The 18,219-nt window shown below is 43.5% G+C and overlaps 1 protein-coding gene across 2 annotated transcripts in view; it reads right to left on the bottom strand.

Moving 5' to 3' along the window:
* LOC147632228 (uncharacterized) overlaps positions 1–18,219 on the bottom strand; it is an 87,974-nt gene that overhangs the window by 5,268 nt on the left and 64,487 nt on the right. For both annotated transcript variants that reach the window (XM_086808903.1, XM_086808902.1), the window contains exon 2: positions 15,885–17,269. In XM_086808903.1, coding sequence (XP_086665029.1) covers positions 15,885–17,269 — 1,385 coding nt within the window. The remainder of the gene's footprint in view (positions 1–15,884; positions 17,270–18,219) is intronic.

The following is an 18,219-nucleotide window of genomic DNA, read 5'->3' as shown; positions in this document are numbered from 1 at the left end:
GCGTCAAGTTTGATGCTTTTTATGGTAAGAGAGATTCTCAAAAAGTTGTTTTCTTCATTAGGCAATTCAATGCTACTTTCGGTAGTGAAGATTATTCAGGAACGTCCAAGATCATGATGGCCATAATGCACTTGAAGGATGCTGCCCTGAATTGGTGGCTCAACATTTGAAGAGAAAGAACCAAAGACATGGAAGGACTTCAAGGAGATGTTTAATAAGAAGTTTCTACCTTCCATCTTTTGAAGCTGAGGTGCAACAGAAATGGCATGAATTGAAGCAGAACCAAGAGAAGAATGTTGAAACTTATATCAATAAGTTTGTTGCAACCTCTTTCAAATTTACATCTCTCAATGAAATTCCCTCAAATATGAAGATGAGAAAGTTTATCCATGGCTTATATCCAACACCTCAACGGGTAGTCAAGATAACAAAATCAGACACCTTGGAAGCAGCTCAAGATGCAACCATAGAAGCAGAACGATTGCATATGCCTTGGACAATTGGAAAGTCTTACAAAGAAGAGTCCCAAAAGAAGAAGACCAACGTGTTTGACTAAAAGAAGTTAGAGCAACAAGAGCACAAGCCGAAGAATGGTGGTAAACCACATCTGCCATCCAGAAGGAAGCTAACGTATCAACTGGCTCCTGATCCTACTAGAATTTGAAGTGACCATGCAGAAAGGCTCATAGTAGTGCATGTCGATCACTTACCATATATTTCCAATGGAGAACCATGAGTCAGAGTGGGGATGAACTACCTAATGCTTCACTATTCAAACTCTACATTGCTCTGGAATGGGCCAAAGAGATTCCCCATTATTTAGCTAACGATTTTTACCAAGAGAGACTCTTCAATCAAGACAAAGCACGAGGCCTTATCAAAAAGACAGCCCTTTATCAATTGATTGCAGAGTAAATGTATAAGTTAGGCGAAGACAGGATCATGAGGTGCTATCCTCAGGAATTCAAATATGTTGATGTCCTCGAGCAAGCCCATGCTGGTATATCTAGAGGGTATTTCTCAACAAACACCACTACAAATAAAGTTCTATTAGTTGGCTTGTGGTGTTCCACTTTGTTTAGAGATGCAACTGAATTTGTAAAAGGCTACGATGAATGTGAGCGGTTCATTAGGGTCCACAACCGTGGTAATAAATTGCCCTTGCACCCTTTCTCATCTTTGTAACCATTTGAGAAATGGAACATTGACTTCATTGGATTGATTAGTCTAGCAGCTTGAGGAACCGTAGTGTGATTTATTATCTCGCTATACCAAATGGGTTGAGGCTTGTGCTACCACAAAGGCTGATGCCATGGCAATAGCTAAATTCTTTTACAAAAACATAATTAATAGATTTGGGTGTCCACTCAAACTAGTAAGCGATTGAGAGACTCACTTTAACAATGATACAATCAAGTTTCTGCTAAGCTAATTCATAGTAGTGCACTACAAATCTTCACCCTACTACTCTCAGGCCAATGCCAAGCTAGGAGCACCAATAAGATTATATGTGCTATCATAACCAAGATAGTGGAAGCCTCACGCAATGACTTAGAACAGAAGTTACTAGCTAGTCTTTGGGCTTAAGGAACAGCCCATAAGGTAGCCATCCACATGACACCTTTCAACTTGACATACGGAACAACCATCATACCCATGGAATTCTTAATACCAAGCTTAAGAATTGTTATAAGGTTGACACGAAATGTACTAACTGACCAATTGTTTAAACTTGAACGCTTGGACGAAGCCAGACTACATGCCATCTATGGAAGGAATGGTTTGATGAAAAGCTCAAAGACAAAGATAACAAAGTCAAGGATATGGTTCTCATGTACGCCATCTATGGAAGGAATGGTTTGATGAAAAGCTCAGACAAAGATAACAAAGTCAAGGATATGGTTCTCATGTACAACATAAAAAACCAAAAGCTCAAGCTAAAATATAAAGGAATGGGACCATTTCTTATGTGCAAACTCACCCTGAAAGAATCAACATGCATTAAAACCCTTGGTGGTGTGAAAATATAAGGATTCGTCAACAATAGCAAAAGTAGATATGCTACTATGGCTTGGTGAAAGCCTTGAAGGCCATTCATCAGAAGAAAGAGGAGAAAATATAAGAAGCTACTCTAAAACGTGAGGCCCAATGCAAGCGACAAGAAGCTAAGACTAGGCAAGAAAAGTTACGCAACCACCACATTTTTGTTCACATGGCCTAAGTCATTGACTTAGAAGAGGACTAGGAGAGGGAGCCTACTAGAGTCTGGTTGGGCATGACCACAAAGAAAGGCCCAGAACACAAGCTCGTACTCCTTGACATGGGTGCTAGCCATAACCTAATGTCCCACTTAACTTGGTGTGCACAGCCACAACCGTTGTTGAGACCCACAAAAGTGAGAGTTAAAGGAGTATCTAGACACATTTAAAACCTCATACATTGGATCATTCACTGCTATGTTTTACATTGTAAATAACCCCTTTGAAGGAAAGTTCTATGTTATGCCAACAAGCACCATGCATGAAGAAATGCTTCTCAAATGAGGATGGATTGGGCATAGTCGATGACAAATAAACAGGGACTCGCAAAATGCTACCTTACAACTAGCCGCCAGACAAGCAACCATTCTAATGATAGATGAGGAGACCATTTCTTGTCAAACTTCAGAACCAAAAAACCATTTTTCTATCAAAGAAGTGCTCCAATACATCACACATCCCAAAATACCCCGAACTCTACAAGCTAACCCACTTAAAAAGAGGCCTATTCTATACTTGACTACATGGGTATGTGACAAAGATATTTAAAGCCTTGCCTCAATAGGATCAACCTTCACTACCGTCGAGTACTCCCTCAACACAAGGGGTCTCTCCCAAAACTAGCCTAACTAACAACAATATTGCTAACACAAGAGTCATGCCTTTTAGTCTCCATCCTTGGGCCCTTCAGGGATGCAAGGAGGAGTGTGTCTCTCTGTCAATGAGCAGCTTCTGCCGTCTGTGACAAGATCAAGAGTCATAGTTCTAGGACGTGCTCAATGGGTTACCATTCTGATTGGAGAGGATAGCGTTGGCTTCCTCAACATTTAACAGGACGAGGAGAAGAAACAAGAGACTAAAAATATGTATCAAACCTCTCTAGAAGCTTTGAGAGAAGCCGAATAGCCATATCCTCTATAGTGATATCCTTGCCACAAACAGCAAGCTCATCCCGGAGATCTTTCATCTTCGAGATGAAAGCAAATAAAGATGGAAAGGCAGAAACTGGAAAGTTCATAAGCTGCTTTTCCAACGCCAAAATCCGACCGACAGACTTAATCTCGTAGAGATCTGCAAAAGCCTTCCAAACTTCATGTGCAGCATCTACTGTACGCACATGAGAGAAAACAAAATCCTAAGTTCAACATCAGAAAGGAGAAAACACGACGATCATTTGTCTGCCAAATATCAATCTGTGCATGAGTCACACCATCGGAAGCAAGGGTGGGAGGGGTGGCATTGGTAGGTGTAACAAGCCAATCCCAAAGATCCACGCCACGCAAGACTGATTTCACCTTCACCTTCCACAAGGTGTAGTTGGAACCATCCAACTTTGCAGACTCAGAGACCATATGAAGAGTAGTCAAGGCAGCCATCACAACAGCTTGGGCTCAATCTTAGAAACATGCACAATCTCAGAAGAAGAAGTGTCCTCCACAAGTACAAGGGTGCCACCAAAGCCCAAACCACCATAATCCCCCTCTGCAAAAGGGAATGTCCACCGAAGAGGAAAACGCAGCCAAAGAGGAGCTGCTGTCCTGAAAAAATAGGCCGCCTAGATCCAAACTCCAAGTAGAAGTAAAACGCTGATGAGAAAATTACCTTCTGGCTACAAGCGATGAAGCCAAACTAAAGGGAAAGCAATCAACAGAAGCTATCCAGAAAACGCAGCAACCAGAGGGCTGCATATCTGAGAAAAACGCAGAGGTGAAGGGGCTGAAAATAAGACTGAATCTGGGGCAGCAAAGGGAATCGCTGAACCGGGAGCGATGATACCATGAAAGAGTGCACAGAGTGGAAGCAAATAAGCACTAGAGTGTGCTGAGTAGAGAGTGCAAGAGAGAGAGAGAGATGGAGCAACTATGCTGAATACATTGAAGTGATACAGTCCCAAGAGTCTCATAAGTGAGGGAGTAAAAGATAGACTAGGCAAGATACAAAAGTGAGAGGCCAGCCCACCTATTTATAGGTGGGGAGAGCTGGCCAACTGGAACTGCAGAAGCTGGCCAACTGGACAACTGAAGCTGGCAGACTGGGAAAAAGGCATCCAGGCTGGGAAGAATCCCAGAAAAATATATAAAATAAGTGAAACCGATCCCGTCAAGTGGGAAAGACTCCGTTGGACACCCACATGCTTAATAGCACAACTTTAAAACCACAAATTTGAAATGGACAACTTATTACAACTTGAAATTTAAATGAAATGAAATGGAAAGATGGACACCAGCACTGGGGCCAGAACGGGCCGACCCCCCCCTCAATATATGATATATTTATTGGGAGTATTTAATAAATACAATGCTCCATGGGTTCCAAGAACCAGATAATGTCCATGTACATATGAAAACAGTACCAAACAAATAGGCTCGAATTTCGATGTAGAAGCTTGAAGCAGTACGACCACTAGTGTGGTCCAATCTCTACGGTCCTGTGCTTTCACTGGACTCCGCGGAGAGCGCCTCACTGGTGTTCCGAGACCACGCACAAACAGGCGCTCTCGTACTAACGCCTGGCTCTCCCGATCTCAGCACTTTTGGACCGAGGTTCTCCAATAGAGCTTGGACAACCCGGCACCGAACGGGTGTTGGCCGAGCGGGATGAATCCCTTACCAGATTTAAACATAAAATATTGTACTTAAATCTGAAATTCACTTACTTGTGGATGGTTGATAGAAAACCAATACCCGTGGTTTGATGAAGCCACCCACGAGATGCAAAGTCCCCTTGTAGATTGCCAGTGGAGAAGATGTGCTACCACCGCAAGAGTCCACAGCCGCCTGCTGTGAAAGGAGGAGTACCCACTTGCAAGGGAAGAGAGAGACCTGGCTGCTGTGTGGAGGAGTAGCCTGTTATGAAGAGAGTGTACTCCCACAGTTGCCTGCAAGAGTAAAAGGGAAACCTGTTGAAAAGCAAGTGCAACCACCTTGTATGAGAAGAGGGATACTTGCTGCAGCCGCCTGTGGGGAGTAGAAGTTGCAGTCGAATAGAAGCAGTCGCCTGTGTATGAGGTGAAGCAGCCGCCTGCAGGAAAGCTCACGCAGCCTGTATAGATAGGAGGATACCTGCGCAGCAATCAATCAAACTGCCTGTAGCCTGTGGAGTTGCCAACAATGGAGGAGAAGATAGTATGCGCAGCCTGTATAACTGTAGAAGGTGGGCAGCCTGCAGGTAAAGCTGGCGCAGAGGTTAGGGCAGCGCAGCCTGCTGGAATTTAGCCGCCTGTGGGTGCAGCAGTATATCAGTCGCCTGGTAGAGGAGGGAGAAGCAGCCGTACAGCAGCATGCACAGCTTGCATGGAGGAGGCAGCAGCGAAGAGGTGGTCGCCGGTTCCTTCACGTAAGAAAGTTGATCGCCGGATGATCTCCATAAAAGGGTGGAAGCGATTGATGTCTACGCTTGATGGAGCCCCCTTTTTTTAATAAAATTAAAGTGAAGTTACAACTAAAGATTTCCACGCATGCATGTGGGGGGGACTAGTGTGGGTAGGTGACCATGCCCACCCCCACACTCACTTAAAAGTGGGGCTCCCCATTTTGGCCCCTAAGTGGGTGCCCAAAGGGGGTGCCCACTTTTAAATAAATGTGAACACCTAACCTTATAAAATAAGAGGTTAGAGATAAAATAATAAAAACAACATGTGTAACATACTTACCACCTGTTCACATGCACCAAAACTCGTCAGAATACAGAGCAGACTTCACGACTCACTGGCAGGCGTCCCCGCTTAGTAAGTAACACGTCAAGCAGGCAAACACACAAATACATGTCATGCGAAAATAGTTTCAAACATGCAAAATATGTGTGCATGTGCAAAGTAACATGGACATATCTCCCGTTCATGGAACAAGTACAAAATATCTGTCGGCACAAAACTGGCACGACATAAAAACATAAAAACCTGGTCTTCCTATGGAGTGACAGTCCCATAGGTAAGACACAGTTCCAGGCACGAGTCTCCCTATTGTGTGATAGTCCCATAGGCAAAACACGGCACGAATACTGGCTCTTCCATGGCGTGACAATCCCATGGGTCGAACACAGTCCAGGTCATACACGGGTGGCACTAGTCTGGCTCCCGTCCATACGACACTATCCTGCTAACACATGGGTGGCACCAGTCTGGCTCCCGTCCATGTCAGCAAAATACTGGCCTCTTCACATGAGACACTGGCCTGGCCTCAATTGAACGAGACGCAAAAACTGGAGATGGACAAGGATCGCCATCCCAAAATCAAGGGCCATGCAAAAGGGACCAAAAGGACACCAGACATGGGCAGAAACTGGGGATGAATGTGCTAGCACATATCACCTTCTTTGAATTCATCATGTAGGCGACGTCGGTTAGCCGCTTATTGATATTGTTCCTAAACTCGAATTATAACTTGAAGAAGAACATCTTGCATTTCTTGAACTAACTGATCCGCTAATGCCACCTTGTGTTGAAGAACGAGGTTTGATGGCACAATTGGTGTATGACCATAAGCGGCTTGAAAAGGACTCATTCCAATTGCTGTGTGATGAGAATTGTTTTAAACAAATTCCATCAATGGTGATAATCTTCCCACGATGCTAAGTGAGACTAAATATAATGTCTAAGCATCTCTTCAAGGATTTGATTAACTCTTTAAGCTTGGCCATCTATCTGTGAATGATACGCTGAACTGAACAATAAATTCATGCCAAGTGACGTGAAAAGTGAAGTCCAAAAATGTCCTCTAAACTTAGAATCTCGATCTGAAATAATGGACTTTGGCAATGCATGTATCTTGAAAACATACTCAATAAATAATGAAGCAATATCCAGAGCTTGAGCTATCTTCTTGCACGGTATAAAATGTGCCATTTTGGACAATCTATAGAACACCGCCATTATCTGTGCATTACCTTTCAAAGAACGAGGCAAAGATGTAATGAAATCCATACTGATACTTTTCCAACGTTCATTTGGTACTGGAAGTGGTTGTAGAAGACCAGTAGGAGATTGTCTATTAGCTTTCATTTGCTAACACGAGAAACACGTTGTAACAAACTTTATAACATCTTGCTTAATTTGAGGCCAATAATAAGAAGCTGTCAACAAGTGACATGTCTTGTTGATACCAGGATCAGCTGCATAAGGAACCTCGTGATGTTCCTTCACCAAGAGTTTACACATACTTATGTTATATGAAACACAAATGTGATCCTGATAATATAATAATCCATTGACGAGAGAATAAGCTGCATAAATCTTCAAATTAGAAGGACTAGACTGTGGAGTCGTAATCACTCAAAAAGCATTTGCAAAATCTCGATCGTTTGCATAAAGATCCACAAAAGTTGCTGGAATGTCGATTGGGACTGTAGAAATTGCCATTGCTAAGGCCTGAGGCATTCTGCTAAGAGCATTGGCAACCACATTAGAAAGACCAAGAACATATTCAATAGTCATATGGAAGTTTGCCAATTACTCCACCCATCTGCCTTGTCATGCATTCATAACATGTGAAAATATACTTCAAGGAATGATGATCTGTCTTCACAACGGAATCTACTCCTACAAGATAATGTTTCCACGCTCGATAAGCATGAACAAATGCCAAGAACTCCTTATCATACACTAGATAACGTGGTTGAATTGTTGAATGCTTATGACTGTCAAAGGCGATGGCTCAGCCTTGTTATATGAGAACTGTTGCAATATCAGAAGCATCTGTCATGACTTCAAAAGGAAGATTGGGATCTCCGATTGCCATTACCGGGTTGTTGTCAAAGCAACCTTTAACTTATCAAAGACGTGAGAAGCATCATCTGTCCATTGGAAAGTAGGTGCTGGTTTTAAAACCTCTGTCAAAGGTGCTGCAATTTTGGAAAACTTAAAGACCTTCGTATGATAAAAATTGGCAAGACCCAAGAATTACCTGACATCATGAATATTTTGCAATGTCGGCCAATCCTAAATAACTTGTACATTCTTAGGATCAACGGAAATACCATCAGCTAAAATGATGTGCCCGAGGTACTCCAGTGATGTCTTGAAAAATTCACTTTTCTTTGGATTGGCGTTGAATTTCTTGGGATTCTGTAAAAGAGACTCAATATGGAGCACGAGTCAGTGGCGAATTGCCAGGAAGTAAATCAATCGGATGATCTATTGGGCGTCAAGGAGGTAACACTGGGAGTAGTTCCACAAGAAACAAATCCAAGTGTGGGGCAAAGAAGGGTTGGGCCAAATATGCCACCTTGGAATTTTGGTCAGGCACTGTCTCCTCTGTAGAATAAACCATTAACAGTGTCGAAGAACAACCGGCCTTTCAAACCCACCGCTTTGCCTGTAGTGCAGACAAGGTTGGGGTCTGGAGGGTTGATCGCGAACACCTTGGAAATCGATGTCCTTACCATCTTTGACAAACTGTAAGGTGTGGCTATGACAACTGATGAGAGGATCATACTGATGTAACCATTGCTGACCCAAGATCATATCATATCGGGATAAAGGCATAACCTCTAAATCCATCTTATCGCGATATTGGTGAATGCAGAAAGAAAGTCAAGGAGCCATAGTATTGCAATTAAAACACGATCCGTCTGCCAACTCGATCTCGTAAGTATGGGGGCTGCGAATAGTGCATATCTTCAATCGATGCACCATCGTTGTAGCCACAAAATTGTGAGAACAACCGCGGTCAATTAGAACAGTGATAGGACAGCCGAAAATTGAGCCAATCAGTGTGAACACCTGAGTGGACACTGAGGTTGGAATTTTAGAGGCATCTTGTGTTTTTGCCACTGAAGTAATTACGCAAGCCTGTGCGTACTGGGATATAACCATAACACGTTTGCCTTTAGAATTATCTGAAGGCTGAACTCGACACTTGTCTTCCGAGGTGGAAGGTTCCACGTTGGAGTTTTGCCGATTACTGGGGCGTTTAGGGAACTAGAACCAACGGTGGCTTCCTGAACAAATGGTGCATAGGACTATCTTTTGTTGGCCTGTAAAAGGAAGACTGTTTTGGGTAGTGGGATTGGTCTTGTCCAAAGTCTCGTCCAGAATCTGATCCGCATGGTTGATAAGATTGCTAGCGCCATGGCCAGTCGAGGTTGAGAACCGCCAAACGAAGGTTTGGATCCCTCACGAACAAATTTATTACCATTGCCGAGATTAGAAGAGCCTGGGCGTTACCCCCAGAGGTACAAGCCAATGATCTAAAGGTTTTTTATCGTTTATTACAAGCATCAAAAACTAAGAAATCGGACATTAAATCCCCTAACGTCACGTTTAAAAAAAACGTGAGCAATCCTACCTTGTGAATCCGAAAGGTGGCTCCCCTTTGATGATAACCATTCAGCCTAGAAGGATGCGATCAAGACCTCCAAGGGAAATATGGGGCAGCCTGCTAGCACATGGATGCAACCCTAGTGTGAGTCTTTGCTTCCCATCGTTGTTTGATGTGTAGACAAATTTGGGGAAAAATGACTAATAAGGTAAAATTGGGCAAAGGGGTCAAAATTGGATGGGGCATTCTCTCCTGTTCTTCCATACAACTCTTGCTATACCTAATTTTAAGGTCTGATTTTTAGTGTTAGGGTTAGGGTTTTTCGGATGTGGGCATTGCTCTGATACCACTGTGAGGACTTCCTAGTCTATTAATACTAAGATTGAATACAAGAACTAAAGACAATTAGAGAACGGAAAGCTAGGTGTTGTTTGCATTAACAAAGCCCTATTTAAATAGGTGCTGAATACGTACATATGAAGAGGCACATCCCTAATGCAAGGGTGTGACTCTTAGATGAAAAGTCATGTCTTTAGACGAAGAGTTACATCGTTTTACGAATAGCTGTGTCTCTTGAGAATGAGACTAGGTGACCCATGTGACAGGGTGTGACCCTTCATCACTGGTGTCCTTTCAATGATTAAGACTAAACAAGGTAATTTAGAGAGATTAAGTCACTATCGTGACAAGATGTTAGGTGAGAATAAGTGCCTTGTGGTGTAAGCTAGAACGGACACATGGATGGTTGCTCCCTTTGTACAAAGGGGATAAGGTCTAGGCAGTGAACATTGTGTTTTGCCCACCTCGGGACATCAGTGTGTGCGAAGACAAGGCTGGTCATAACTTCTAAGTTAGTTTTGGTCGTTCAAAACTTAATGAAGTGTGTACACACTCACTTATAAATTAGTGCTAATTCCTAAGGTTAGGTTTATGACCAATACTTACCACTTGTCACATGCCACATAACCATGTCAGCAAACAGTTTCACACGCACAGTTTACGGGCGGGCGTTTCCTTACCCGGAACTAAACATTGGTCAGGCAAGCATGAAAACAGCATGCAATTTCAATTGCAAACAAGCACATAAAGATGCTATGCAATGCAACATTGGTATGGACAATCCTGTTACTGAAACTATACCAAAATAGACGTCCTCCAGGCAAGTACACGACGTACTAAACCCAATGGAACACCAATCCTCCAGGCATTTCTGGGCATGTACACACAAGCACAAGTCTCAACGGAAAGCCAAGTCCACAAAATCACATGAGTGGCATCAATCCCCAGCATATGCAACTGCCACGGACGCCACTCAAAGCACGAGAGGACCAATTGAGTGGCCAAATGGTGACGATTAGTGGGAGGTGGATTATCCACTGGCTCACAAGTTACAACACACACCCTCATCGTGCAGCTTGATGGCATCAAACCTGGGTCCTGGCAATGGAACCCAACTGTTCTACCAACTCAACTACACGCTCGTGGACAGAGCTTTTCTGCTTCTAAGGAACATTCTTCTTACACTTGCCGGCAACTGCTACTTCATAAATCTTTGCAAAATGGATAGCATCCCCAAGTGTTTTGTAATTATTGTTCCTCACCTACAACTTATGATCGGGGGACAATCCTCGCAAAAAAAAAAAAAACCAAGCAAGGGGACTACATCTGTCACCTTTTGGCCACCCAATTAGTCCACCCGTGCTTTCTTATCTTGTATGTACATTGGACTGGTGTCCATGGCAGTTGTATATGCCGGGGATTGATGTCACTCATGTGATACTGTGGACTTGGCTTTCCGTTGGGACTTGTGCCTCCGTGTACATACTTGGAAATGCTTGGTGGATTGGTGTTCCATTGGGGCTGGTACCTCGTGTACTTGCCTGGAGCACGTCTGTTTTCGTAGTCTCATGAACGGCGATTGTCCATACCAATGCTACATTGCATAGCATCTTTATGTGCTTGCTTGCAATTGAAATTGCATGCTGTTTCATGCTTGCTTGACCAATGTGTAGTTCCGGGTAAGGGAACGCCCGCCCGCGAACCGTGCGTGTGAAACTGTCTGTTGACATGGTTATGTGGCATGTGACACGTGGTAAGTATTGGTCATAAACCTAGCCTTAGGAATTAGCACTAATTTATGAGTGAGTGTGTACACACTTCATTAAGTTTTGGACGACCAAAACTCACTTACAAATTATGACCAGCCCGGTGTTCACACACACTGATGTCCCAAGGTGGACATAACCCAATGTCCACCGCGCCCAGACCTAGTAACCAGCCATGTGTCCACTCTAGCTTGCTCCACAAAGCACCTGCCTACCACCTACACTGGACAACTCACCACCTCACTCCTCCTCTCTCTAGAGATTGGCGCCTCCTTCGTGAGGGCTGTTGGGCTGCATTTTCTGCACATTCTCCTTCCCAACTCCATTTCCAAGCTTGCTAAGGTGATTTCAAGCTTCCAAGAGTGTTTCCAGATGCTAATCACCCTCCTACACACTCCCAATGACTGAAATTCAGTAAAACAGCTCTCTTTATTGCTGTAATTTTTGGTCTTTTTGCTAAAAACCCTAATTTCAACCCTCCTTTCTTAAGTTGAACCATAGGGAAAGCTTTCCCAAGGTTCCCTTCATCCTCTTGAAGACTTTTGTCGCGAAGAAAGGCGACAAATCGAAGGTCTCAACACTCCAAGGACTTCCATCGCGAAGGCTTCCGCTGTCATCGACTCTACTTGCTATTGGTAAGCTTTTATGCTTAAATATGGGAGCAAGTAGCAGGAGGGAGTAACCGGATGACAAGATCTCATATCCTGTGTAGTGTTCTCTTATCCTACGTTCTCTCTCGCAGATTGTTGCTACCATGTGTTGGTGGAGCAATAGAGAGCAGATGGTAGGGAACATGGGCAGTTGAGAGAGTAGTGTGGATTGCAAGTCTACATCGACAACCACTTGTTTGCAATACTGTATTCATATGCATTGGTATGGAAATCTGGTCAGAAATGCCCATGACACTATGTACCTTATTCTCCCAAGATCAATAAGATCAATATACTTTATTTGAGGGAGGGATCGATCGTTCCGGCTCATTGTGTGTCCCTTGTCAATTCAGCAATTTACTTCTTTTATTTGAGCAAGTGTCCATCAAATCTTAGTGTATTTAAGTGTATTGATTAGCATTTTGTTCAACCAAGTTACAGCATCCATATGCATTGCTTTCGCCTGCAACTCTCTAAACTTGTGCAAAAAGATGTCAAAGAACATGGTCTCCATATCTAGCTCTATGAACCTAGATACCATGTCATACTCCTTTCCACCCAGAGGACCTCATCCCTTAACATGTACTCCAAACTAGCCCATGTGCCTAGGCCCATGTCCCATGTACGTGTTCATACTACCAATTTCCAACTCGGTGAGCTTCATCTAAAGCTATTACAAATGCTAACCTGAAGGAAGAAGAGAAGGAAAGAATACATGCCATTCTTGAACATCAAGGTCAGAACTCCATTATTCCAGTGACGTGCAGTAGGCTTGTCCGAAGCTCTGTCCACCAAGACAAGGCTTTCCCTTTCAGGAGGCCTTGTACCATCTGAATCTTCCAAGCATCTTGGAGAGGATGGAACTCAAAATGGACACTCCACCGATTTAACCATGCATAAACCACTGCCTTAGTTCCCCCCTCCTCTTCCAGGAAGACGTTTAGAGTGAGGAACGGAGTTGCTGTTGTAGGCCTTGCAATCGCAGGAGTAATAGCCACCACCTTCTGCAGAATAGTGATACCCTGGTAGAAACTTTTGCTCGAAGTTTCTGTATCGCACTGTCAAAATAAGCTTTCTCAACCACAATTATATCCTCTTCTTCCACCATGATGGCATGGTGACCAAACTCGGGATCATGGCCAGGTTCCCCAACAGCTGCCCTTGTATCTTCCTGTTCTTGCTCATGATCCGATAAATCATCAGTAAAGAAGAGGGTGGGGGTGTCGCCATGGGAATGAGAGATGGAAGAGAGAAAAAAGCCAGGATGTATCTCTTTCACTACCAAAAAACATGGAGATGAACATGTGTTGATTCTGAATTTTCAAAAACCATTGGTGAAAAGCTTGAGAATATCGCATGAAATCACTTACCAAAGGTTCCCCAAGCTCTGTGTACAAAAAGAGAGGTGCATAGTCTGCTCCTCGTTGTTTTGTCCCATGCCGAACATAAGGAAACTTCAAGGTTTAATGATTGAAGAAGGGCTATGTGCTTTGTTAAATAGGTGGCAACCAAAGCTCTTTTTTTTTAAATTTTTTTTAAAAAAAACTTATAGTGCTTTTCCCTTTAAAAATATGGGTGTCCCTTTCTAGAACTTCCTAAAAGTGACCAAGGTTGCTTTAAAAAACAGGATGCTTTCTGATTGAGGGTGTTTTTAGGCGACCCTCCAAAAATATCTAGGCCCCGCTTTTCTCTCATGGCGGCCTGCAGCCAGCCAGCGCCCAGAACCTTCCGGTGCCCTAGGGCTTTGTCAGCACACAGCAATGTTGTCTCTGCCCTGACACATCCGCTGGCCACCATGGTGTCTGCTCTCTCTCTGCTGTGCCATGCTGCACCACCAACCTTGTATGCTGCGTTAGCAAACTGGCTGATCTCATGCGCCATGTGCTGCTGCCATAATGGCTGCTGGCGCAACCTGCCCTGCACCCACCAGCCGGCTGTGTGCTGCTACACCTGGTGCCCAACATGTGTCTACGTAACCAGCCCATGTTCACTTAAGCGCCTAGCCCCTTCTGTTCAATGCACATGCTGAGTACAACCCCCATGTACCGTACATGTCTAGGATTCTAAATACTGAAAACACGGCCCTCTGAGAGTCAACCAGAGTAAAGCAAGAGTTCTACAAATTTCTGCAGATCCCCTCTATATATGCATGAGTCTCCAGTTTCCCCTCTCTCAGAATCCACATACATCTACTCAGCAGTAACCCTAGAAAGCATACATCTAACAAGACAAATCAACTGTGGTGCCCACAGAAATCCCTGGGAATCCCAACGCAAGATAAACCATGAAAGACACGCAAACCTTTGCAGACTCCGCCTTTAGGTTACTCTGATACCAAGAGTAAGAGGCCTCCCAGGCCTGTTCAACCAAGCTCTCATAAACACAGTCCCAACACAAGATTAGAGAAAACCAAATAGAAGGGGTGTAGGCCAGCTCGCCACCCAACCGAAGGATCAGTACTTCAATCCATCCCCAAGCCAGGGGCAAAGATCCCACTCCACAAAGACATCCCAGTCAACATTGGGATCCCATACCACCAACGCCTTCCACGGAGGCCCTCGGCAAGACTATCTGTGATCTACAATGTCCACGGTAGGAGTAGAAACCCGGATCCAGACACAGACCCATCAGAAATGCAACGCACAACTGACACCCGAATAATAACCCAAGTCATCACTTATATAAGAATAAATGCCCCTATAAATAGCTAACCTGCTATAGCTAGCTAGTAGGCTTGCTAATCTGAGGATTAGGTCTGCTAATCTGCCCGTTGTATCTACCTGCTAGCTCCTAATCCGGGGCCCCTAACCCTGCTGGATTAGACGTGCTAATCCGAGGATTAGCGCTAGGTACATAACACTCCCCTAGCTTGCTTGTCCCTGGCACCCCATGGTGTACTGAGCACATCTTCACAGTATTCATACACGGGCACAACTCTTGCATTTTGTTCATTTGTGAATTGTGTTGTTGATTAAAGTCTCCGCGAAACACAGGCCTGTTACACTTTTAATAAGCCTACCTTTCATCTCTTTCAGTATAACCAACAAAATGTACGAAGTAATAATATTTTGGATCAGTGTGTGAATCCATCAAAGGCACTTAGTTTACAACTTGGTCCACTAAAACAAAACAAGCCCCTCAACCCTTTTCCCCACCGTCCCACTTAGTAATAATATTTTGGATCAGTGTGTGAATCCATCAAAGGCACTTAGTTTACAACTTGGTCCACTAAAACAAAACAAGCCCCTCAACCCTTTTCCCCACCGTCCCATTTTCTCACCAATACTTTACTTGATTTCTTTCATGTATGCTCACTCTCAAAGAAACTGAAGGAATTTTAAATAAAAAGGCAATAAATAAACTACCTTATAAGTCCTCTTATCGACAATTCAAAGAGAAAACTAGGGAAAAATCAAGGCTCTGAAAAGACGGCTTCGGCAATACTTGCATGGTGGTTGTTCTAGTGATCAGAAATTTTCCCCCTTCGCTCATAAAATAAGACACTACCTCTTCCCACTTCTCGTCTGTGAATCCTATATTTTTTAGAACTCCCTTGGCAGTTGGATCCCCTCCCACCCTAGAAAGGAGCAATGTAAGCAAAGTGTCCTTACGCACCTCATATTGCTTCCCTCCTTCCAATCTCCATGTTGACTTCCTCTCAAGAATAGGCTGGTGTTCTCTTTTCTCCTGCAAATTTTCAAGCACCTCACATTGCTTCACTGGCTGTTTTTTCCCATTCCCATGTAGACTTTCAGATGTTGCACAGCAGCTGCAAACCTCAATATCCTTATGCAAAGCATTGTTGAGAACCTCATGTTGATTCCCTTCTACTAGTTCCGTTGTTGGTTTTCTCTGAGACATTGGCTGTTTTTTCCCATCCATCGGCAAAGTTTGAGAGCAAAGAGATGTCTCTGTATCCTCACTTTTGTGTTTGCAATTGGTCTCTGTGTCCTTACTGACAAGGGCTGTTTCCGGAAGTGCTATATTTGGTTTAGTGATTGTAAAGCCCAGAATTTTCCAGAATCTTCCCAGAAAGTTGGATTTGAAAAAGGCCTTCGTTGAAAATGCACCTTTGTCAACTGATGATAATCCTGGTAATTTTTCTACCCTATCATCAGGAGGAAAGCCTGTAGCAATCTTATCTCCCTGCTCCTCATTGGTCGACCTATTGCGCTGCTGAGGATCTAAGACAGCTTCAACCATGTTTGTTACCTTCTTTTTCTCTTCCGTTGAACTTTTCTGCCTCACTCGGAGTGTCTCCTGCATTGTTAACCTTATGTCTTTGCCATCTTCACATCCAGCAGGAAATGTTGCCTCACTGTCATCTGTAATACTTGTGCTTTCAGCGCAATCCTCAGTAAACATATAGGTTCTAGTTCTATCACTAGTCCACACAAGGCTTGCCTTTATTTTTGGAATTGAGAGCAAAAAGGACAGCAAATCTTTATGACCATAAAAGTCTTTGTCAAGTATCAAACCCGACCTGCCCAGTTGACGTCTAAAAGCTGCCACGGTGAAGCCATTAGGCCTCAGTCTTATAATATCAACAACCTGCTCCACAACTTTCTTTGGGATGCTCTCTGGTCTCCTTTTCAGTTTATAATTAGAAGAATCCCTTTTCATATCTAGTTCAAGCCGAATATCTTGGCTGTGTTGGACTTGTGGTGTAGAAAAACCTTGTGATGAATAAGATACAAGTTTGGAACGAGGCCACTTATCATTCTTGAGTGATGTACCAGTTATGCAGGACCTTGCAACTAATCCAACTCCCTTCATGATGCTATCCCAAGCCCAAACTTTACTTGCAGCACTCAAGAGATCAGGAGAAATTTCTCCCTCTGGGTGAGCCCAGAGAACATTATACCCTCTCATATGCAGCTTGTGCATGACACTGGAAAAATCCTTGTCACCAGAAATGAGAAGCATATGGGCTGGAGGTGAGTTTCCTTTTACCCATAAAAGCAAATCCACGAGTAAATGGTTGTTCAAATCCTTCATACCTGCAAGGAAACAAGAGGCATCTGAGCAGGCATATTTGAGCACACATTAATTATCAACCATCAATTAGGACATATCACGACTAATCAAATTTGAGTCTCTATCAAAAAACATTAGACAATCTTGCCCTGGAGAACATGAACACTACCATGGAGGAGTTATGTTGTTTTGTGGAGATGAGACTGACCGTAAATCCGTCTCATGTCAATGTTTCCCGCCTCAAGAGCGCGCCAAGATTTGTTCTCTAGTGTTGTTATGCATCAATGTATTATGAGATGAAGCAATGTATAAGCAATAGGCCAAATAGAAGCTTTGGCTGCTACAATTCAAGTGTGTGTGTCACTTATGGCCATGTATAAAAGGCAATTTCTGTCATAATGCAAGGACATTCTTCCATTGTGCAATTGAGCTTTTTCTCTTGCTAAACCTCTCTCTAATCTTCTCTCTGATGCATGCTAGTGAGAGTGTGTGAGTGATATGATGTGAGAGGAGGGAGTGGTGCCCGTAGTACAAAGCGACACTGTGACAACGCTCACAAGAGAAGGTGAACGGCAAGCATTCACAGCAGTGGAAAATCTTTCGATGAGAAAAATTATGATTGGGCTTTCTGATTGTGACACACCTACAAGTACGCAGGGCACAACCGGACATAAGATAGCAAACAACAAGCAGAGTTGGACAGCGCAAAGGATACGTGGCACTGCCACATGGTAATGATGACGTGGCAATCGGGTACAAGTGCCCGACAGCTACCCATATACATACATATATACATATGTATGTATGTATGTATGTATATGGGTAGCCAAATTGTCATATTCATCTGTTGTCCTCAGCGTTGTACTTCAGAGAGCGTCTCTTTGTACATGGAGTGATAGCCACGAGTGAATAGTAGTAGGTCAAAGGGCTGTGATTTGATGCCTTCATTCTTAGCCACATCTTGTACTTGAAT

The sequence above is a fragment of the Cibotium barometz genome, chromosome 14 (genome assembly GCF_041138505.1).
Source record: "Cibotium barometz isolate CiBa-2024 chromosome 14, ASM4113850v1, whole genome shotgun sequence".
Lineage (NCBI taxonomy): Eukaryota > Viridiplantae > Streptophyta > Polypodiopsida > Cyatheales > Cibotiaceae > Cibotium > Cibotium barometz.
Note: the sequence above shows the minus strand (reverse complement) of the source record. Positions and strands in the feature narration are given on the sequence as shown.